Raw genomic sequence first — 23,129 nt, forward strand, 5'->3', positions numbered from 1 at the left:
CTTAGGCAAGGCACTTTACCCACATTGCCTCATAGGAATGGGAATGAATTGTGCATAAATGTTGGTGGTGGTCAGAGGGGCCGTAGGTACCAAATGGCAGCCACGCTTCTGTCAGTATGCCCCAGGGCAGCTGTGGCTACATTGTAGCTTACCACCACTAGTATGAGTGACTGGTGTGAATGAATAATGGTTTTTGTGATCTATATATATTAATCCAAGCCTTTATTATAAGGTTTCTTTGCTGCTTTATCAGTTTAGTACAAGTCGGTGCTCGAATAGTTGGAGTCAAAGCATAGATAATGTGAGGATAGATCTCCAATTCTAATCAGAGGTTAAATTAATGGATTACAATTACTCACATTAATGTAATTGAGTTGTTTTTATGGGTACTTGTACTTCTACTTGAGTCTATTTTAAAACTAGTATAGCAATTCATAACATTTCTACATCCAACCGTTACTGAGTGAATCATTATATTTTGTTTTAAAATGATCAACAGACATTGTGAAACTACAAAAAAAAAAAATGGAATGACCAGACAATATGAAAGTAGATGTGTTGCAGAATGGGGGAGCTTGTAGAATGTCACACACGTGATCTGAATGTGAAGTCACAGAAAAAATGTGTAGACTGAGATTTACACAAATAAAAAGACAGCTGCAAACTTGTAATCCAACATTTACTTGCATGTTTTTTAATTACTTGAGTCAATTATCATTTACAACCACAACTCTCTGGTTACAACTTCTAGAATCTGCCGCTACAGTTGCACAAACTCCTTTTCTCGCGTGAATCTGTGCTGCTTGAGTTTTGCAACACATTTTGCTGTAGCAATTTCTGCAAGCACAAATCTGTTTTTGCTTTTCCTTTTTTTAACTTTATACATGAGATGTTTACTGTATGCAAGGGAACCGTGGCAAGATTTTTTACCAAAATGGGGGTGAAAGTAACTAGTAACTTTTACTTTGAGTACTATTTAATTTAGCTACGTTTTACTCGTACTTGAATATTTTATGAATGACTTACTTGTACTTGAGTACTATTCAGTACTTCTACTTGAGTAGAATACATCAGTACTCTTTACACCTCTGCTTCTAACAATCCGATGGAGCCTTGGTTTTCTTTGTTGTGCAAAACGCCCTGAAAAATTGCTGGTACTGTTTTCTAGCCAAGATTTATTTTTTTGAACTTGCGTTTTGAAACATCTAGAAGTCTCACTGTTTTTCCTACTTCTTGTGGTTCCATGGACTGGCCTGTGATCTTCTCATCCCGCTGCGTTTGACAGGTGTCGGACATCCAAGCCAGAGGAGCTGTAGTAAAGTGGAGTGGACCAACCAGGCCAGAAGGTGAGAGCAGCATCAACGTTGAGGACAAACCAAACCCCCTCAGCTACGAGGTCTCCATTTCCATCAGTGGAAACGATGGAAACTACCAAAGCGTGCACAGGTGAGCGCACAAATGACTTCTGATTATCATTTGCTCAAATTATACAAATTTTCTTTACATTAAACACACTATGTATTTTTTTTTTGCTTTTGATGCAGCGGAGAAGAATTAAGTGCAACTTTACAAGACCTTCGACCAGCAACAGATTATCATGTCAGGTTAGCAAAGCCCTGCAGCTGTTTAATGTTTGTGTCAATACACAGAGCAACATTTGCTAATCGTTTACGTGTTGTTTGTCATTCTTCAGGGTGCGGGCATTGTGTAACTGTTTACAAGGAAGTCCCTCGGAAGCTGCGAGCTTCACCACTTTAAGCTGTGAGCCGGATCTTCCCAACCCTCCTAGAAAAACCAGTGGGACCAAAAATACACTTGTTCTCCAGTGGAAGGTAAAAATAAAGAAAGGCTCTGTGTGTGAGATTTAAACGAAATGTGTCGTATACAGGGTTCTCACCTGGAATTGTTCATAGCGTAAGGCAGGGATGGGCACCTGTTATCACAGCGGGGCCAAAAAAATGTGATTATCTGATCCGAGGGCCACATTATCAACATTCATGTTTGCATTAAGAATAACAACCAATTTGAGCATTAACACAAGAAAGAACAAAGGGTTTTTTGTAGTTGTTTGTTTTGTTTTTTTCTGAGATTTTAGTCATTTTGTATGATTTTTTGGAGTCACTTTGGGAATTTCTACTGGCATATTATGTATTTTGAGTCATTATATGTGTATTTATTTCTTGTGTTATATTTGCATTTTGTTTAATTTCAATCTGTGCCATTTTTGATTTTTTTCAGTTTTGTTCTGTCATTTTGTGTAATTGTTGTTTTGTGAGTTTAGGTGGTTGTTTTGTGTGTGTGATGTCTTCTTGTGTGTTTCATGAGTCTTTTTTTTGCGCGTTTTTTAATCTTTTTTGGGTTTTTATTGTTTTGTGTGTTTTTGGAGTCTTTTTTTTGTGTTATGTTGGCCTTCATATTACTTCCAATTTTTAGAATTACAGTGGATTTGTCTTGGGGGGCCGCACAGAATTAGACCGAGGGCCGTATATGGGACTATATTTTTGTGTGCAACAATTATTATGGCGGTGCTGATTAATAAAGGAGAAAAAAACAGAAAAGACCCCACATCGTAGGGGATCAAAATCACAGCGTCAGGGGCCCCTACGCTCAACAGTGCTGGCGAGAACCTTCGTGTAGGCTAACAAATATTAGGTCTGTATGCAAACAGTTGAATGGTTATCACCCATTCAAAAACAATAATGTTGGTCATCCACAGGCTCCATGTGACAACGGCTCCAAAATTCAAAACTACATTCTACAGTGGGACGAGGTAGTAAAAACTACATTTGATTCATCATTATGTTGATTCAGAAACAGTTTTCCAACATTTTGTCTTAATCCCCTTTTTTTCTTTTTTTTTTTAAAGGGGAAGGGCACGGACCCCCATGAACAGTGCTACTATGGACCCCTGAAGCAGTACAGACTGACCAAGCTTTCGCCTGCAACAAGATACTCGTTCCGCCTCGCAGCCAAAAACGACATGGGTGTCAGGTTGGTGTGCGCATTTCATCTGTTATATTCTTCACCGTCTGCATTGACTCTACTTCCTGTTTCACCTTTTTTTTTTTTTTTCTTGTCTTTCTGCCCCCTTCCTCAGTGAGTTCAGTGAAGTGGTGGAGATGTTCACCTCGTGCAGTGTGCCGTTGCCTCCCTTACCCCCAGAGCTAGAGGTGGCTGGAGTGACGTGGCTGTGTCTGAAGTGGCAGAGACCCAGCAGCTCCCCCAAGGAAGACGACATCAATTATGTTTTAGAAATGGAGGAGGACGGCTTGGTACGTTTCTGTGTAACACCCATCCATCTATCCATCCATCCATCCATCTATCCATCCCGCCACAGCATCCCATTCGCTACACCCAATGATTCTTCACAGATTGGGGCAAAATAAATTCAGTCGCCAATTATTCTCTAAGCTAAAACTATGCTTTTTTTTGATTAGAGGAAGGGTTTGAGAATAAATACCTCTTAAATTTGAAGTGGCATTTATCACATTTGCGTCATGATCATCCATGACATCTAGAGATTTAAGGATATATCCTAAACCGATGCAAATAAGAGGGGAATAAAATGATACAGCACAGCATGTGTTTTGATACTCTACTTAAACAATAGGTGGTGCTGTAACTGTTTTAGTGCAGCTTGTTTTGACATCACGGTGTCTCTTGGTTCAGCTGCACACTCGACTGAACCAAGAGCAGCCCGTAGAATGGTCCGAGGCGAGTCAGCATCCATTTGTGCATCTTTGTCGCGCTAATTGAAACACGCGTCCGAGCTCGGCCCGTGTCGGCCTGTGGTGTAACAATCGAATTTAAGCCCGAACCTGAACCCGTACTAGGTTCAGGCAAATAACTCAAGCTTTATTAGTTTGAAGTCAGAGCCGGTGTGACAGAATTTTGGCTTTCTGGGTCGGAAAATGTTTTTTAAAAAACATTTATGATTTTAAAACTTTTCTTGCATTTTTTATTTTATGGTATATGTTTTTAGAAAATATATATTTTTGTTCAATTTTGCATGGTGATAAATTCAGAAATGTGCAGTTTATTTTGAAGGTTATGATAAGACTATATATTGGTTATAATTTTTTTTGACAATTTAATTAAAAGAATAAGAATCAGTTTTTTTGCTCACCAAAATATGATCTCTGTATTCAAATTGAAAGGACTTAAATGCATCATTACGTCCCAATTTTTGATTATTTTTTTTTTTTTTATCGGGATTCAAATCTAATCTTTGGTTTTGTGTATCCTTAGACCCCTAATGCCATTTTCAAAAAAATTACAATGTCATTACCTAGAATGAGCCTATTTTCTGGTTTACAAAATGGATCAATGAGCTAATTTTTTACGAGAAACCTTAAGTTTAGGTTTTTTTGGGTTTTTTTTTTTTGTCGTATTTGGTTTCATTAGTTCATTAATGAAGTTCCATTGATTATTTGGTATTACTTTAAAACATTATTTTATTTGGCACAATAAAACCAACCTGGTGTCTTAAGGAGTTTATTATTGACCCAGTCTCAAACACTCCTATGTGTTGAAGGCCTTTTTGTTTGAAATGCTAAATTACATTTGTAGGCCCTGTCCTATCACTTACCACGGCACTGCTTGAAGCACCCCCTCTGGCAGCGTTCATCCAACATGCCACTTTTTTCTGCTTCACAATGGATTTTTCTTGTAAGTCATTGTCACCTGCTTGTTTCTCCTCTCACTGTATCATTTGTCTCTACCTCAGGGCTATGGCTTCCAGCCAAGCTACGACGGTGATGAGCTAACCTTCACCGTCAGGAGTCTTCACAGGAGCACCAAGTACAAATTCAGGGTGAGTTCACAGGGAAGAATGGCAAATAACTGTTTGATTTTTAAAGGGTAGAGACTAGGCTTGCTACAGACTGGACATGGTGACTCATGCTTTGTCGATAAATAAATAAATAAATAACAGCAGAGCCCAGTGGTGGGCGTACCAACACAAAGACTCACACTGTGGTCTTATGTAGTTTGCAGACAGTCGAGGTTTGACGTGCTTTGGCCTCTCGGGCAGATATTTAAATGCATTTTGCAAGATGTTGCTCACTGTTTGATCAATATTTAACAACTATTGCTAAGGAAGATAACAAGATGACATGTTTTGTTATTGAAAGAGTGACTAGTACATGGAGTCATTGATCAAAGCAGGATAATCTAATATTGTGCATCACATCAGCAATTGTTCAAATGCCAGTTTTATCAAAAGCAAAATTGGCTAACTTTTAATTTTTAGATTATTCATATAATTTACTTTATATAATGTTATTTGGGTTTGATATCTAATCTATTTATGACACAGCTTCACATCTTTCACAATGGGATCAGTTACTATTACAACTTTATTACCATTATGGTGGCATTTTTTCCAACTACAATTAAAATTATGTTCTCAATTACTAAAGTTCAGTTACAATTGATCACAATTAAATAATTCCATAAAATGTGCCCTTTTTATTTAACTTTCTGTTTGCACCTCCTATGATAATGGGCTAGTTTTGTGTTAAATGAGCTTTAAAATAGACTAAAAATATTATCTATCATCTTTCTCGTCTCTTCGTTACCTTGTTAGGATTCCTAATCAATACAAGTATTGGTATTAATATTTTTGATGTATACACATCGATTTAACATTACTTTTAAATAGTCAAATGATCCTCAGGAGAACAGACAGGAAAACTTGATATGAATCGTATTTTAATAATAGTTAACTTGGTATGTGCAATTCATGGAACTATAACATGGTTCCCCTGGTTTGTTGGAATAAATTATAAATTTTCATGCCTATTACATTATGAAGTGAATTAGCTGAACTCATTTTCAAATAAAATTACGGTTACAACAGAAAACATTTTTTTCAATTATGATTACAATTCTAATTATGTAATAGTTGTAATGAATTACCAATTACAGTTAAAATTTACCTCAACCCTGCCAGGCAGCACCCATACAGAAACAAAAAAACTAACTGTATTCCTCAAAAATTGCTGCATTTGTTTAAAAAAAGATCATTTAATGCTAGATCTATTAAGGAGTCCCTCCCAACGCATGAATATTAGTGGAGGCTGAAGATGCTGCGTGGGTTTTTCTTCTCTTTGTGGATGACTTGTGCTCAGCAGGCGTACAGACGTCTCCTCATTATCACGGTTCACTGAAATCCAAACACTCAGCTGCTCATGGGCTCTGGAACTGTAAAGCCTTTGATGTCAAACACTTGTTAGAAGTGTTCATAAGACATAAATGCTTTTACACATTAGCCCACAGTAATTATTCATTTATTTTAACAAACATGTGAGTCTTTGATTGTGTTTCACTCCCTCAGGTGGCAGCGTATAATTCAGAGGGGAAGAGTAACCCCAGCCCGGTGGTGGAGTTCATCACACACCCAGACAGACCCAGTAGTCCCTGTCGACCCGTCATTAGAGGACGAGTCCTGCCTCACAGCTTCAAGATGGTCTGGGGTGAGATTTCCATTCAGATTCATGCGTTGTCTTCTTTTGACATCTAATAATAGTAAATATTAATAATAACGGCTGGATTCCCAAATTATTTTAAAATGTATCTACTAAAATTGCAGGCAAGACAGAAGCTTGGCTCTGTTCATTCATTCGCATTTACACAGAACCATGTGGGTGGAGTTTATTGCCTGAGGACACAATGATGACGCCTAAAATGGGAGTAGGATTTGAACCGCTAACCGCTTCCAGTTTTTAGACGAGACACTCAACCTTCTAAGTCCCTGCAGAGACGAGCTTTGAAAGAGTACAAGGACTGCAGTGAAGCACAGAAGATTGTGGGAAATGTAGGATTTCACCAAAATTTCACATGAAACTACAGCAGTAGGGCTGTGCATTATCGTGAATCTGACAATACAGTACGATTCACGATTTGTATGTCACGATCAGTTCTATCCCTATATTATCCACCATAATATACAGTACATTGCGATATATCGCGATATCGATAATTAAAAATGTCACCTTAACAAATACAAAATGGCAGTGATGGGAACTCACTGTAATTCAAGTACCAAAATTGAAATCAAGTGGTATGTTTATCAAACTGTGAAATTATATTTTTCAAAAAAGTTTAACTTTTTACAGATTCTGATTCTGTTGAGTTCTTAAATTTTTTTAAATAAATTTTTTTAAAGTAACCACATCTATAAAAGTGCCCAGTATGTTTTATGAAAATGAAGTACAATCAACTTCCAGCTAAAATGCATTGAGTAGTGAGGAGGTTTAACAAGGTCTAATGGTGCGTTCACTGACACCTAGTGACCAGGCGTTTTCGTGCTATGCATATGTTAGTACAATTAAATGTTTTAGCTTTTTTATGTTAAAAAATACAATTTAAAAAAAAACCATTTGGACGGTTTTTGGAGCGATACGATAATCTCGCGGTGAAATATCTCAGAATAGATTTTTTTTCTGATCCCCTTAAGCAGCAGTGCGCTCGACTATGAAAACTCTGAGTGCAGACAGTTTGTTTTGCCCGGGTATGTTTGGGCCTTTATCGTCTCATCCACAGTTAACTTTAAACGCATAAACACAGTGATATGAGTCGTATCAAATCTGTCCTTTAAGAGGGCCAGAGAGGAGTTGCTATACAGTAGTCCCTCTTTATCGCAGGGGTTACGTTCTAAAAATAACCCGCAATAAGCGAAATCTGCGAAGTAGTCAGCTTTATTTTTATTTTTACAATTATTATACATGTTTTAAGGCTGTAAAACCCCTCACCACACACTTTATGCACTTTTCTCAGACAGGAATTAACAATTCTCTGTTTAAACACTCTCAAAGTTTAAACCTTCATAGATTTTAAAACATAAACCTGTTTTCAAGCATACAGCACTTCAGAGTCATACAGCTAGCGATCAGAAATTGATGGCGCATTCAGAGCGTTTGTTGACGATGACGTCAGGTCATCAACACAGACACCGGTCTGTTCACCCATTCAACCATAGAGTAGAAGCTGTGTGTGACCACCTGGAGCTGTATAACACACCCTTTATAACCGGGACCGGACTAGGAAGGATTAGGTGTGGAGGAGAATCAGTGAGGAGATGGTAGTAGCAGGTAAAAGTTATTTCTGTAGCACTGAGCTAGGTTAGCATTAGCCGCCAATCACACCAGCTTTTTTCACTGGTGGTTTGTTTATGAGAGGAGAAAAAAGTGCACAGCTCCTCGCTGCAGCTGGCAGTGAAACTCACAGAGTTGGATGTGTCGCTGGTGGGTGAACGCAGCATTAGCCACTCAAGATGCAGAGCACATACGCTGTGAAAAAAATGCATCCAAAATTACGCTGTAAAAAAATCAGCGAAACACTGAGGCTGCGAAAGGTGAACTGCGTTACAGCGAGGGACTACTGTATACAGTACCTTATGTCATTTCAGAAAAGTAGTTTGTACTTATCTATGATGTAAACACGTGGAAACGTTTGGATTTACCTTATAACCGAAATGTGTCATGTTTTTATGCAAAAATATTAAGTATTTCCCTCACACTACCCTTATGTATAGTGTGTAACCGTCATATGTAACACATTTAATGTTATAAAAGCTGCGGAAACCCTTTAATTTACTCCAACAACGAGAAAGTGGGTGTGTCCACTTTGCAGCTCACGGCTGAAGTCTGAATCAGCTAAACCCAGAGCTATTCCCGAGTGCCGTAGCGGTCGCAAAATCAACCCTTCTTTAAATTCTTTGTTATTTAATTCTGCTCACACCAAGGTGTGCCTAAATTAAAGATTAAAGGTTAAAAGGTAGAGTGGAAAGTCTCCACACTATTCCTATGTCAGCCGAGTCATTGACTTCCTCCAGAGGATTCACTCAATGTGTCACTGTGTACTTTTACAGTGGATATGTGATGTCAGCACTCTGAAAACAAACAAATTATCCTTTTTTCCCCCTGCAGCTGTGCACAGATTAATGTTATAAATTACTGACAGTTTTGTTTTGCTTAAAAACCCAGAGCCGCCCAAAGATGACGGTGGAGCCGAAGTCACCAAATATGTAGTGGAGCTTTCTGAAGGCCTGAGTGGTGAGTGTCACACACGGTGCTGTGGAAAAATGCTCCAAACGCATCCCGTCAGTGTTGTGATTGTGTGTGTGTGGGTGTGCAGGTGTGTCCTGGGGGCTGGCGTACTCCGGCTCAGCCATGGACCATGTGTGCGACGGTTTGAAGCCCGGCTGCACCTACCAGACGCGTGTTTACTGCATCAGCGAGGGAGGACAGAGCCCGGTGAGTCATTGAGCGTCAGCAGCACACGTGCACACATGGCTGTGCACACACGGCTACAAACAGCCTCTGTCTGAGGAGTTCAGAATGTGGTCTTTTTATTGGTTCACAGAAGAGGCAGGAAAGCCAAAATTAGGTTTATTTTTAAAAGCAGCTATTTTTGTCATATTTATTACACGTCTTATCATTATTCCTGATCTATTTAAACTATAATTGTTGGATCCGACAATTAATGTTGAATTATTTTTAGAATACAGACATTCTAAGATTTGGACTCAATTTTTGTTTTGTTTTATTGAGATTTCTCCTTCATTCAGTCATTTTTTTTCCACAATCCTCATGTTAGGGGATTTAGATGGTGTAAGAATCCTGATATAAGAGGAGAAGACAAAGTCCACTAATCGATTAGCTGCGCCGCATGCGTCGGAGGATGTTTTTCCTAATTAGTTCAGTTCTCAGATGGTCCTTCGTTAATTTCTCCATCAGCTGTTGGCGCATGCATTTCATTCACAAAGAGACTTGAAAAGAAACATGAGTCACACTGGCAAGTGCTTTAGATTTATTTAGTGCAGGAAAATGTGACTTAACATGCACTCTGTGTGTCAGAGCATTTAATTTTTCTATTCTTTTCTATTTTTAATCTTTCTTCAAGTACAATTGTTTTCTAATTGCTGGGATGGTTGATTTATTTTCTAATTAGCTTTTTCTCGTCTCCTCTCACAAGCTGTCCGAGACCCTGCAGGTCCAGACCCCCGCTGTACCCCCAGGACCCTGCCAACCCCCACGTCTGGCGGGTAAACCCAAAGCCAGGGAGGTTCAGCTGCGCTGGGGTGAGTCACTCCACTTCTACTTGAATTTGTGTTGGATGCTTTTATTTGTCTTGCAGCTTCTGTATCATGTGTGGCAATTTAAAAATAAATCCTTTGCAAATATACAGTATAAATGTATATTTATTGATATAATAACACTGAGGTCCATTTTTAGCTCCCCCTCAGGTAGATGGAGGAAGTCCAGTTTCCAGCTACAGTTTAGAAGCAAGTGAGCCTCAGTGTGAGGAGAGCAGAGAGGTGTACCAGGGTCCAGACATGGACTGCTCCGTGGGGGGGCTGATGCCGGGGAGAACCTACTGCTTCCGACTTAAGGCGGCAAACAAAGCCGGGGTGAGAAAAAAAATCAACTTTTAATTCATAACAACACAATAGTGGTTGTCATTTCCTTATGACCATCTTCCTTAAAAATTGTTTTTTTTTTTTTAGTTTGGGCCACTTTCGGAGCGCTGTGAAGTGACGACAGGGCCAGGGGCTCCTGAGCAGTGCAGGATCCCCTCCACCACATGCAAATCCCCCACCTGTGTGGTGGTGAGCTGGGAGGTAAGTCCGGCTTCATCTCACCACAAACCGATCACATGTATCGTAATTAGGGGTTTGAAAAAAATGTATTTAAAAAAATATATATATATATATATATTTTTTTTTTTTTTTAATTAATTTTTTTGTGTATTTGTGCAATATTTCAGTGGTTACTATGCTTTCAATGTGTTGCAATGGTTATTTGATGCACTTGATTTTATGATGGCAGTGTGTAATGTGTGCAATATTTATGTATGCACATGCATTTTATTTTCATATAATCTGTTCAGATCAGTGTTTAACATGACACAATATGATCAATTATTTTTTCTTATTTTTGTGCATTGTCAGTAACACAGGGTGATTTATCCTTAAGGTTCTCACTTAGTGGTTACAATGCTGTCATGATGTTGTCATGGTTACTTTGAGACTTCTACACAGTCGTCTCAGTGAAAAGAAACTTGTTGCACTTTATTTTATGATGTCAGTGTGTAACACTGCATTTTCTTTTTTCAGTGAAAATGTGCAAAAACACTACAAATAAATAATAAATAGGATGTTTTGACTCAATTTGTCCTTTGAATGATCATAATATTCTGATGAACATATACAGCAACTTGATTTTTCATCTCTACGTTTAATTTTGATATTAACTGGGCAGAACATTGTGATATTGTACCCATGTGACCCATGTAACATGATACGTATCGTATTGCCACATCCTTGCCAATACTCATCCCTAATCGTAATAAGAACACAAGATTTGTTGAACTGGCGTTATTATTATGGGGTCTCCAATTTTCCATTTAAAAAAAAAAAAAAATCCCCTATTCTGTTTGAGAGTTCCCCCCATGTCAGTGTCTTGTCTTGTCGTCGACATTTCACACTTTAATTTTACATTTATATGCTTTCGATGATTTACAGAAACGGGAGGATTACGCTGAAAACACTTTGTGAAAAATACCATGGGAATGCATGATGTGGTGTCAAATAGGGCTGTGCATTGCCATCAATCTGACGATACGATTCACCATTTGCTTGTCACGATATGATATATCATGATACTAAACAATGATGAAATATTGCTTTAAGTGCCGCCAAATGGCAAATCACCATCACGTTTTACACCAAATCCTGCACAGCCGCGTGATCGGAAGTATAATGCTTCTGCCGCAATGTTTCACCAGGTAAAACGATCCCCGGTTCAGCTACTACACTGAATAATCTGAACCACAACACAGTAAAAGCACACTTCAGATAAAGCTCTGCATTCATTTTCAATCACAGGAGAACATGGTCACTAGTCAAACATGTGGCGCAAGATTTAACGAGATTATAAGCAGAATTGGGACATATTGGTCAGTTTTCTACACTTACTAGACATTCATTCACCCGTTTTCCATCGAAAAATAGCGCGTGAATGCGTGATAAGATATAGGGTCACTGAAAATAAAAGGCCCTACTATTAATAATCTCTTCCTACTTTGTACTCTGGTGCTGATTATTGCTGATCATCTGTTTATCCTCCAGTCTCCACAATGCAACGGGGCTCCTGTGACAGAGTTTCGCTTGGAGTGGGGGGCAGTGGAGGGTTCCATGCAGGTGTGTTACAGTGGACCAGCGTTTAGTCATGAAATGAAGGGTCTGCTGCCAGCAACAAGCTACTTCTGTAGAGTGCAGGTGAGTCTGAGCAACATTTATCACTCACGAATAGCGTGAGTTCATAGAAGCCGCACATTTTCCTGTTCAACTTCATCTATGTGTCCTTTCACATAGTGAACCAATATTACTGTATTCACTGTCTTTTAAAGACTTTGGAACTCTAGGAGACTTTTAGAAAGTCAAATTACAGTTTAAATGCAAATTTGAATATTTTCAGCTTATATTTAAGATATTTTGTTAAGAATAAGTTTTATAAAAGAAGTAAAGGTTGTTTTAAAAGACTATTTAAGTGCGTCTTTCCAGCCCAAAAGTCATCATACACAAAGTTTACAAATTTCAACATTGTAAAAGTATTTTAAATAGAAATATGGAACAATGCAGACAGTGTAATGTTAGCGATGTGGGATTTGGAAAGGAAGATTTCTGTCGACGAGAAACCAGACAGTTGTCAAAGGAAAGAAAGATGTTTTGGATCGTGTTTATTTTGTTCAAATGATGAGGAACTAAAAAATAAAATGTGAGTCTTATGAGAGGCAAGTGGAGGCAAGTCGGTGTAAAAAGATGACGTATGTTTACAAATGTAAACAAATTGCCTTTGTTTTAATTCTTTATTATTTTTTACCTCTAGGATTGACCAAAACCTTTACTAGAACTAATCATGTGATGACTAAATGAGTCATGAACAAATGAAGCACCATAAACAGGCTGAATGTGTTTGTAAACACTATTGTAACGTTACAGCTCCACCTTGTGGTGTGCAGTAATGTTGCACACGTGTCACATGGCAGAGTTTAATCACCTCCTCCTCCTCCTGTGCCTCGTCGTCCGTGCAGGCTGTAAACGTGGCGGGCGTTGGTCCGTTCAGTGACGCCGTGCACTGCCAGACACCCTGCTCTGTGCCTGCGGGCGTCAGCAGCATCTACATCCTGAAGGAGGCGGAGCTACGGCCAGAGGATGAGGAGGACGAGGACGAGGAAGAGGAGGAGAGCGGTACTCGGCCAGCACCGATGTACTCTCCGTCCACGTGTTTGGGCATTTGTTGGGATCCCCCATGTGACCACGGCTCACCAATCACGTCCTACCTGATCGACCTCGGGGAGCGGCAGCCCATCGTCGTCGGTCCCGTCACGAAACACGTCATCCAGCATCTGCAGCCGGACACCAGCTACAGGTGGGAAACACATGTTAGGACTGTTCCCACGTACTGTGCAGAAATTAGAGGGGGGAAAATGTGAATAGTTTTGTAGTTTTTATGCAAACAGATAATGTCTATGGCTGAGAGGAAAATGTTATGTTCCAAAAAATAAAGCAGTGTTTGTGGTGTATTAGCCCAAAAAAACTAATTAAACATGATTAGATAATAAAAGATGATAAAAAAAATGATATTCAACTAAAAGACATACATTTGTTGGCAAATTTACAAATTTTTATCTTTGAATAAACTGCAAAAATGCAACTAGAGTTCCCGCGGATCCTTAAAAAGTCTCAAAAGACATTATTAAATTAATGAATCAAAAAATAAGGCCTTAAATGTTTGAATGAACAATTAATGATCAATGTTTCTAAATTCTTAAATTTTAACACGTTTTTATGATTGTAGAGATTTTTCTAAATGATTTTTTAATTTTTTGTATTTTTGTTGTTTCATAGATTTCTGGCTATTTTTGTAGTCATCTTGTGTGTTTTGAGTGATTTTGATTATTTTAGTCTGTGTATTTTACTGTCATTTTGTGTATTTTTGTCTGTTTACTTTGAGAGCTGACAGTTGCACGTCTACACGGCTCCAAATATTGGTTCAAGGAAATTGCCGGTCCGTATCGGTCATCGGCTAAGGCTGATGGAAAAAAAATTGGTATCGGCATCTGCCCTATCCCTAGTAAAGTCCGTGATTGACTCCGTTTTGGTGGCTAACGTGTGCTGCAGGCATGAAAGGAAATAGTAAAACTCTGGGACTTTCTGTCCGTCTTCGTTCTCTTTTCGACTCAAACCGTGAACACTCGCATCACTCTGTGAAAAGTTAAAGCATTGTGATGTTTACTGGAAAAGGCAACGACCGGGGCTGAGGTTTGGAGTGGACCAATCACAGCCCTTACGGGCCGTGGCACCTCGATGTGCAGTCTTGGGGATCTACGTCCATGTAGAGAGCTACGTGCAGCTATAGCATAGACCTGACGCATTAGCATATATCAGGATTTGGTCGACTGTTTAAATTATTCGCTTGGGTTGCAAATTTTTTCTAGGGGTGAGCATTGACCTGCATGTTTCAGATTATCCAAAATTTCTTTATCCTGATTGATTACATTTCTTAGTACATGAAAATGGACCTGAGTGAAACTCAGAGGTGAGGTAGTGAGCTCAGTGCAGACTTTTAGCTATGGTTGGTGCCTCCATGTTCCACAGCTTGTTGTTAATCCTACTTTTCCCACTCACTTTCCCTCTAGGATTCGAATCCAGGCCCTGAACAGCCTGGGCGCCGGGCCCTTCAGTCACACCTTTAAGATGAAGACAAAGCCTCTTCCTCCTCCACCGCCACGCCTTGAGTGCACAGCCTTCAGCCACCAGACCCTCAGACTGAAGTGGGGCGACGGTCCCACTAAATCTGCCTCCTCAGATGCCCTCCAGTACCAGCTGCAGATGGGAGACAGAAACGGCAGGTCTGGGCTTCTCAGTGGAACCTTTGTTGTTGGTTGTTATTCTGTAGTTATTCCTAATTTCTCTTTTCCTCATGGTCTTGGTTTGGTTTTTGCTGTCGTTGAAGGTTCATATCCATGTATAAGGGGCCGTGCCACATACACAAAGTCCAGAGGCTTAATGAGTCTACCTCTTACACGTTCCGCATCCAGGCCTTTAATGAGGCGGGTGAAGGGCCCTTCTCCAGTGTTTACACCTTCACCACCCCACGCTCTCCCCCCGCTCCTGTCAAAGGTACTGCAGCTTCCTTTTCTTTCCCTTTCTGCACTATCATTAGCCTGGTTTAGGTTTTCATCAACGCATTTTCCTTGATCCAGCCACTAATAAAGACATGAGCTTCATTCACATAAGCTTCACTTCTAAAAATATGCTTCTCTTTTATACTTGCTCTACATTATTTGTCATTTCACACAAAAGGAAGATAATTCCCTAATAATGACGTATTGCAAGTCTAATAATATGAAGATTGTATTTAAAGAGGCTGACTCACTGTGTTTTTGTAATAAAGTTTGAAGGTTCATGTTGCTACACTTAGATAATGTTACATAAATGGGAGAAAAAAAATATTTGTCTTTTTTTAAAGTCATACACGTCTTTTTAAAGTACAAAACATGTCATAATATATGAGTAAGAGTATTTATTCAAACTCTGAAACAGATGGATGTAAAAAAATTTAAAAAAAAAAAAACAAGCCTGCTTGGTTGCGGCCCTCCAGAACTTTGAAATATCCATTGATTGAAATCAAAAACTAGGTGGAAAATCCAAAATGTGAAGACTAAATTCTGCAATTAATTTAGATTAAATAATATTAAATTAATATTTTAAATCCTTCTCCGACCAAGGTTTTCACTCTAACGTTAATGGGAAGACAAAAGGCTTGTCCTTGAAAGTTGCACAGCGTCATGTATAAGGACCCAAGGACACGTAAAGCCAATTATTGCCTTTACGTCATTGTACATATTACCTTTATATATAAGGACAATAATTGTTCTCATACATAAAGGCAATAATTTGACTTTTCTGACGGCAGTATTTATTTTAGATTTAAACACAGAGTAGCTTTTCACTAGAAAGATCTACAACTAATTAAATTAAAAAAAAGGAAATAAAGAGTTTGGGGGGTTTTAGTCATTTTGTCGAATATATTCCTAAAGTGGCGTTGCATGTTGTTGATGCTTGACAACAGGGTTACATTTTTCAGTTACAATTATCTTTTAAATTACCCATGTTCAATTACAATTCAATTACAAATAGTGACCTGCATTTTTTTCTAATTACAATTCAATTACAATTATTTTTTATCCTCAAAGTTAATTACAATGATGTTCTCAATTACTAAAGTTCAATTACTGAGCCTGAAATAAATAACCTAATAAAAGTCAACATTCCTCTAGTGTTAGCTTCCTGTTAGCATCTCTTATGATAACGGGTCCTAAATCAACTGTAAAATACACTAAAAAACAAATTTCTATCATCTATTTTCTTTTCCTGTCTATTGTTTACCGTGTTAGGCTTCCTAATCAAAATCAATTAAATTAAATTCAACTTTATTTATATAGCGCAAAATACAACAAAGTCATCTCAAAGCGTGGAACAAAATATCCATAGTAAAAAAGAAAGAACCCAACAAGATCCACACGAACAAGCATTTAGCGACAATGGGAAGAAAAAACTCCCTCTTTTTATAGGAAGAAATCTTCAGCGGAACCAGGTTCAGAGGAGGCAGCCATTAGCTTCGACTGGTTGGAGTTAGTGAACAGAGGGCCAGATAGGATAGGATAGGATAGTCCATCCAAGTGTCCCAGACTAGTTGAGCCGCGAACCATTGATCAGCTCATCTAAGTGTCCCAGATTAGTTGAGCTGTGAGCCATCAATCAGGAACCGCCAGCTCCAGCATCAAGACACCTGAAACTGAAAAGAGAGCAGAGGGCGAGGAGAAGGCACAGACTGCAGAAAAAAAAATGTAATTAAATTTAAAAAAATATATATATATATATGTGTATGTGGGGTGGATATCAGTGTAAATAGTGTGAGCAGTATGATGGGGGACAGAAGTGCGGGGTTGTCTACAACTGCCTGGACATCATCCCATTGCAGCCCATTAGAGCTATGTGTAGATGGTGGATCGTGTTTGAATATAATGTTGGTGTTGTACTATATAATCTTAGTTCTTAGTTCCTATTTTTAGGTTTCGAGCTTTGTTCCTAGTGGTTAGGTTAACGCTATTATACGGTATACGCTTTAGCAAATCAGTAGGTTTTGAGTTTACTTTTAAAGGTGGAGAGAGTAGCAGCATCTCGTACTAAGACTGGGAGCTGGTTCCAAACGCCAGGAGCCTGGTAGCTGAATGCTCTGCCTCCTGTTCTACATCTAGACACTTTAGGAACTTCCAGGAGACTAGCAGACTGAGAGCGGAGTGATCTGCCCGGACGATAGGGCACTAACAGGATCAAAGAAAATATTGGTTTTAATATTTAAAGCCTTTTTTATGTCTGTATACCCCTAGATTTCAATTTATTTTAAATGGTAAAATGTGGGAAATTATATAAAACATATTTAGATTATTGTCAATTATGTATGTGTAGAACTGTACATAGAACTGTAACATGGTTCCCCAGTTTTGCATTAAATTAAAATTGACAATTTTTATAGAATTTTCATGACAATTACAGTTATATAAACTCAATTACAAATTAATTATGATTAAGACAGCAATGCATTTTTAAAATTACAATTATAATTACACAACAATTGTAATTCATTGTCAATTGCGCGTTTACAATTATATTACAATTGTTATACAACTATGAAAAGATTTCACTGTATTTACATGCTCCTCTGAGATTAATACCAATTACTGATACTGACTAAATTACATGACTAAATACAGCCTTTATAAACATGTTTATGATGATACAGTGTGTAGTTATTGGTCCCACAATGGAGACATTTGGTTTTCACAGCAGTACTTTATACAGGAATAGGAGAAAAATGGAGAAAATGCTAAAAAAAAAAAAAAAAATCCAGTAAAGCAGAGCGAAATAAATGCATACATACATTTATATACACAGAAGTATATCTCAGATAGTTTGTGTGTTTAAAGTCCAGTTTTAGTTTACTAGTGTGTACAGACACTTCACTTTTAAACTCGACACAAAAACCAAAAGTTCTTTATTAATCCTTCATTGTTTAATGTAGTTTGTTGTAAATACATTTTAATAAAAAAAGTCACAAGATAATTAAGATTGTCGGATCGGTCTGATGTCAGCAAAAAAAACGAGTATGGGATTATATCGATCTCTATCTAATCTAAAATCGCTGATATTATGATAGATTTTGTATTGTTTTTATTGAGGTTGTTCTTCTGTTTAAGGTTAAAATGTCTGTAACCCAGTGGTTAATAATCATTTTCTCATACCTTCTCTTTCTGACTATTATTCTCTGAGTGGTATCACTTCATCAAGCCTTTACTAACGTTTATTGTATCATTATCAGCCAATACAAAAGGCTACAATATCAGTATATTATTGGAAGTGAAAGGTTTATCGAGACACTCGTACACATAATGACAAGAGCTTTCCCTTTTTTTTCTGTAGCTTCTTGTAAACTGCATATTTTAATCCTAACCTCCTCCTCCTCCCTCTTCTTCTTCTTCAGCGCCAAAAGTGGAGCGACTGGACGACAACTCGTGTGAAGTCACATGGGAGGCGCTCCCCCCCATGAAGGGCGACCCTGTCATCTACACCCTGCAGTCCATGATGGGAAACTCAGAGTTTAAACAGGTACTGACGTCACATTGGTTGCTTTTTATGGAGATCAGGATGCAGATGAGTCCGTTTTTTTTTCGCTGCAGCGTTCATGTGTTCGTCACCGCTGGCTCTAAATTGCCTATTATTATTATTATGCAAAGGTCACCCTTCCACGAGGTATTCAGGTGTGGTGTCTCAGCCGCCAACATGCATCACAGGAAATAATGGCCGCTGTGGATTTATGCTAATCTCACCACATCCCACATGGCAATTGAATCAGGAAGCGGGAACACGGGGGCCGCCGTCTGCTTTTCTCAAATTTATTTTCAGTGTTTGTCAGGACGGAGGGAATCACTCGTAAACAGGAAGTTCATTGAATGTTGTTCTGCAGGTTTCCATCACCATACTAACATTTTCAACTTGATACAGATACTTGTGAAAATATTTCGGTACTAAGAATGTGCGATATGTTATCGTTAACAATTTGTCGTCAAAAACATTCACACCCCATGTCGGAAATTAGCGAGCGCCACGGGCCATTTGTCTCGCAATTTAGCCAAGAATGCCCCTAAAAAGCTTGTTCCACCGGCCAAAATGGCCCCCAACTTTTTTGTCAACAACTTATTTCTCTGGAGTGGAGCGCTGCTCACCGTAGCTCCGCTGCAAGGCCACCGCCCCTCACGCACACAGACGGCGGTGCTCGTCACGCTTACCTGAAGCTGCCGAGCAGCAATATATCATAAACCACTACTTGGTTCAGACCAGATAACCTTTCAACAAAGTCAACCAGTCCACGTTCCTACGTCAGATCCACCCTAAGTTCCCACAAACACGGTTACAGAGATGAAGCTGTAGCATTGATCATGAACTGGAAACTAAACTAAAGCTAACTATGCTAATCATTTCTAACCCACCGACACACAGCCTGGGCTGAGAGCTAACGCTAACCACTCCATAAAAGGAATAGACCAAGTAAAAAGAACACGTCTTACTGTTTATGGTAAGATTTAACACTTGTATGGAAAGATAAAAACTAAACATGACACACATCGTGTGAAATAAATATTAGCATGAATACTAATGTCACTATTAATCCGTCCAGACTTGTGAAACGCAATATTTTTTAATTATATTTCATGTGTTCACAAGACAAAGCTGGTCCCATTAGACAATGTAACTATTGTGATTATTACACCTAAAAAGTGTTTAATCGTCAGCTTGAGCCGGTTTAATCATAGTAAATCAAAGAGATATTTATCAACCATAACTTGATGTAACTCATTATCAGATATAAAATGAACAATTAAGCAGCAGTAAAAACACTATTTTGCTTTTCATGGGCTTTTTTTTTTAAGAAAATTTCATTTTAACTGAGAAAATAAATGAATTGCATACAATAACACTTATAGAGTGACCTCACATGCGTTAATATATTCCATAAAATATCATTTTAACAATACCCTTGAGCATTCATCACAAACAGCTTTAAAACTGTACCTGTTGTTGTTAGTCATGTTTTATGCGATTTTTTTTTTTTTTTTTTAGTTTTCTTTTCTTGTGACTTTTTTAACTGTCCGTTAAGTTCCAAAAGTTTTAAAGTATCTTCTCTTTGTGTCTTTAACTCTCAGGCCTATAAAGGTTCATCCACATCCTTCCACATTCACAACCTGCAGCCCAACAGCGACTACCGTTTCCGCGTGTGCGCCATCAGGCAGTGCCAGGACGCCCCTGAGCTGAGCGGCCCGTACAGCCCCACCGTCACTCTCTCACCACAGAGAGTGGACGCCACGCCCGGCGGTGCCAGCGCGGCCGCCTTGGCGAGCAGAACCGGCGCCGAGTCGAGCCGCAGCAGACAGAGCCTGACGGATGAGCAGTGCGCCTTCCTCCTCCTCATGGTCTTCGCCGTCATCGCCATCCTCATTGCTTTCGTCATCCAGTACTTCGTCATCAAATGAACAGAGGGTCGACGCCCCCCACCCCACCCCCCAACTTCAGGGTTATAGCTTTATCCCCACCCCGCCACTCACTGTCGTTTTTGTACTCACTGTTTTCGCGGCTCCAGCTGGCCAATCGTATTACGCGTCCTGGGAAGGGGCTGAGACAGGAAGTCACATTTAGCTGCTGTGAATCTTCTCCCCGAGTCTCTCGCCGCCTTCTCGTTTGTGAGTTTTTGTCGTTCGGTCGAGGTTTGCAATTTCTCACTGTCATTGAACGCATCGACTTAGGGGTTCGTCATCAGGGCAAAGGGTGACTGGGGGCGGAGCCAAGTGTCGCTTCTCTAAAACAATGTATAGAAAAAGTCCTTATTTATATTTTCATTTGTGCGTCCCGTATGAAACTGTTTTTGATAAATGTGTTTCAGACTAAATAGTTTGTAGGCGTCACATCGTCAGTCTTTTCGCTATTGGATACTTGGACCTGGTTGGCCAGTGTTTGCACATTAAGGTGTGTGCGTGTACGTATGTGTGTGTGTGTATACTGTATGTAGTTGGTGGTACACGGTCACATGAAGGGACGTCACTCACAGTTAAAAAGGTTCACAATGACACAAACGCACCATTGAACGTTTATTTCTAGCACTTTCCGACCTTTTTTGATGTAGAGAATGTTTGCGAACTCGACGGCGGCGGTGGTAACGGCAGAGGGACGGGGGGGGTGTGGGGATAGATGTTGGTATATTTTTGTATAGCGGAGACTCGAGGATCTGTAAGTTTGCGAGGGGAAAAAAAGTCAGACGACGAAACCAAAAAACCAAACGTAACAGTGAATTCAGATTATTTTACTATATCGTAGGTATTACTATTACTGTAGCTTGGTTTTTACAATCATGCAGCTGCTTTACTCTGAAAAAATTGTCCTTGAGCACAACACAACAATGTAAGCTCTCTCTCTCTCTTCTTTTGTTTTCTTGTTTTATTTGCTCGTGTCCTCCCTGTTTCCCCTCCCCCCAAAAACCTTCGATTTTTTTTTTGCACCTTAGCGACGGTAAACCTGCACCGAGTGACTCTCGGCCTGCTGATGCATTTTATTAGAAGACGCTTTGAGATCGTGCAAAACCCCTTTGTGTGTTTTTAAAAAATCGTACTATCACATAACGTGTCACTGAAACAGCAAAAATATGAAATAAAAGCTTATTTAATTAAAAAAATAAATAAATAAACAGGGAAAGAAGGATTGACCTGTTGTTTCAGAGGCCTTAATTGGAAGGAGAGGTAATTTTTTGGGGTTTTTTTTCTTACTTTTTCTTTTAGCGTTAGAAACACTCAGATGTGTTTTATTTCTTTTTACTTTTTTTTTCTCGCAGCATTAATTTTGACGTTTATGAAAATAATCGTAAAGACAAATAGAGTAGTAGTAGTCGTATGTATTCAGATTATTTTTTTCGGTTCATTATGTCAGGTCATACATGTGAGTGAAGTATATTTTTTTATCATATTGAAGTAATATAAGTTCTCTCCCAGAGTAGTTTATGAATCATGGAACGCAAAACGGCAGATATATATAAAAAAAAAAAAAAGAAAACACATGCGCGGTCACGGATTTCGCGTGGCTCTGAAAATTGCCTTTTCTGTGTGTTTCATTGTGTGTGTGTGTGTGTGTGTGTGTGTAACGAATCACAAAACGCCGGGTGTTCAGTGGTGATTGGACCGTGCCGTCTCGTGTTAACAGGAGAAATGAAACTGTAAAAATGAAATAATGCAGGTACCTTTGCAAAAACCCGTCCTGGATAAATTACATGAATTGGTCCTTTTCGATGTATATCTGCAGGTGTTTCCACTTTTGTCATTTCAACAAGTCAAAGTCCTATTTTTGATAGCGATTGCAAAAGCGTGCCATTTTAACTCCTCCCCCATCCCCCCACCCCACCCTCCAGGGCTCACCACCTTCAGCTTGGGGGAAATTGACAAAAATTTACAAAAAAGATATTTAAAAAAAAAAGTAAAATATGCACAAAAACGAGACCATTTTTATGTAATTTTAATGTTTGCAGTTACCTCATACACCGTACATTCCAAAATGAAGATTTGTTATACTATACATACTACCAGACATATCACTTTACAATGTAAGTTATGGGGAAAAATGTATTATCATAGATGCGTATCTAAAAGTGTATCTGTATAGCCATGATATCTACAAAAGGATGCACAATAAAGGATTTATAATTCTTCATCATGTTTGAAGTTTGAGTATCTTTGTCTTTCACTCATCATTTGATCTCTTGACAAGTTTCAAATGTCAACTGCAAGTGTTCTTCAGAGGCCTCTGCTGTTCATTTTGATGTTTCCTTTGAAGTTTCCCTGACTTTCGCGTAAAAATTCCAGCAAGTTCGTTTTGTCTTGTTTTTGAATAATATGTTAAGGTTTCATTAATTCAGACAGCTGTTTTTCAGGAAATGTACTTTGATCTCCTGACATGTTTC

At 38.8% G+C, this 23,129-nt stretch overlaps 1 protein-coding gene across 3 annotated transcripts in view; it reads left to right on the top strand.

Annotated features, from left to right (window-relative positions):
* Positions 1-22,645, top strand: part of fndc3a (fibronectin type III domain containing 3A) — a 61,543-nt gene extending 38,898 nt beyond the window's left edge. For 2 of the 3 annotated variants that reach the window (XM_028464465.1, XM_028464464.1), the window contains 19 exons: positions 1,286-1,446; positions 1,545-1,604; positions 1,694-1,832; positions 2,717-2,770; positions 2,867-2,991; positions 3,098-3,272; positions 4,727-4,813; positions 6,338-6,476; positions 8,988-9,056; positions 9,139-9,257; positions 9,979-10,084; positions 10,239-10,414; positions 10,511-10,624; positions 12,134-12,283; positions 13,099-13,436; positions 14,707-14,919; positions 15,024-15,190; positions 18,615-18,739; positions 20,335-20,661. In XM_028464465.1, the coding sequence (XP_028320266.1) occupies positions 1,286-1,446; positions 1,545-1,604; positions 1,694-1,832; positions 2,717-2,770; positions 2,867-2,991; positions 3,098-3,272; positions 4,727-4,813; positions 6,338-6,476; positions 8,988-9,056; positions 9,139-9,257; positions 9,979-10,084; positions 10,239-10,414; positions 10,511-10,624; positions 12,134-12,283; positions 13,099-13,436; positions 14,707-14,919; positions 15,024-15,190; positions 18,615-18,739; positions 20,335-20,661 (2,844 nt within the window). Of the gene's footprint in view, positions 1-1,285; positions 1,447-1,544; positions 1,605-1,693; positions 1,833-2,716; positions 2,771-2,866; positions 2,992-3,097; positions 3,273-4,726; positions 4,814-6,337; positions 6,477-8,987; positions 9,057-9,138; positions 9,258-9,978; positions 10,085-10,238; positions 10,415-10,510; positions 10,625-12,133; positions 12,284-13,098; positions 13,437-14,706; positions 14,920-15,023; positions 15,191-18,614; positions 18,740-20,334 lie in introns of all 3 variants that reach the window. The other variant, XM_028464463.1, reaches the window with a different exon arrangement.
* The last annotated feature ends 484 nt before the right edge of the window (positions 22,646-23,129 follow it).

The sequence above is a fragment of the Gouania willdenowi genome, chromosome 13, assembly GCF_900634775.1.
Source record: "Gouania willdenowi chromosome 13, fGouWil2.1, whole genome shotgun sequence".
Lineage (NCBI taxonomy): Eukaryota > Metazoa > Chordata > Actinopteri > Blenniiformes > Gobiesocidae > Gouania > Gouania willdenowi.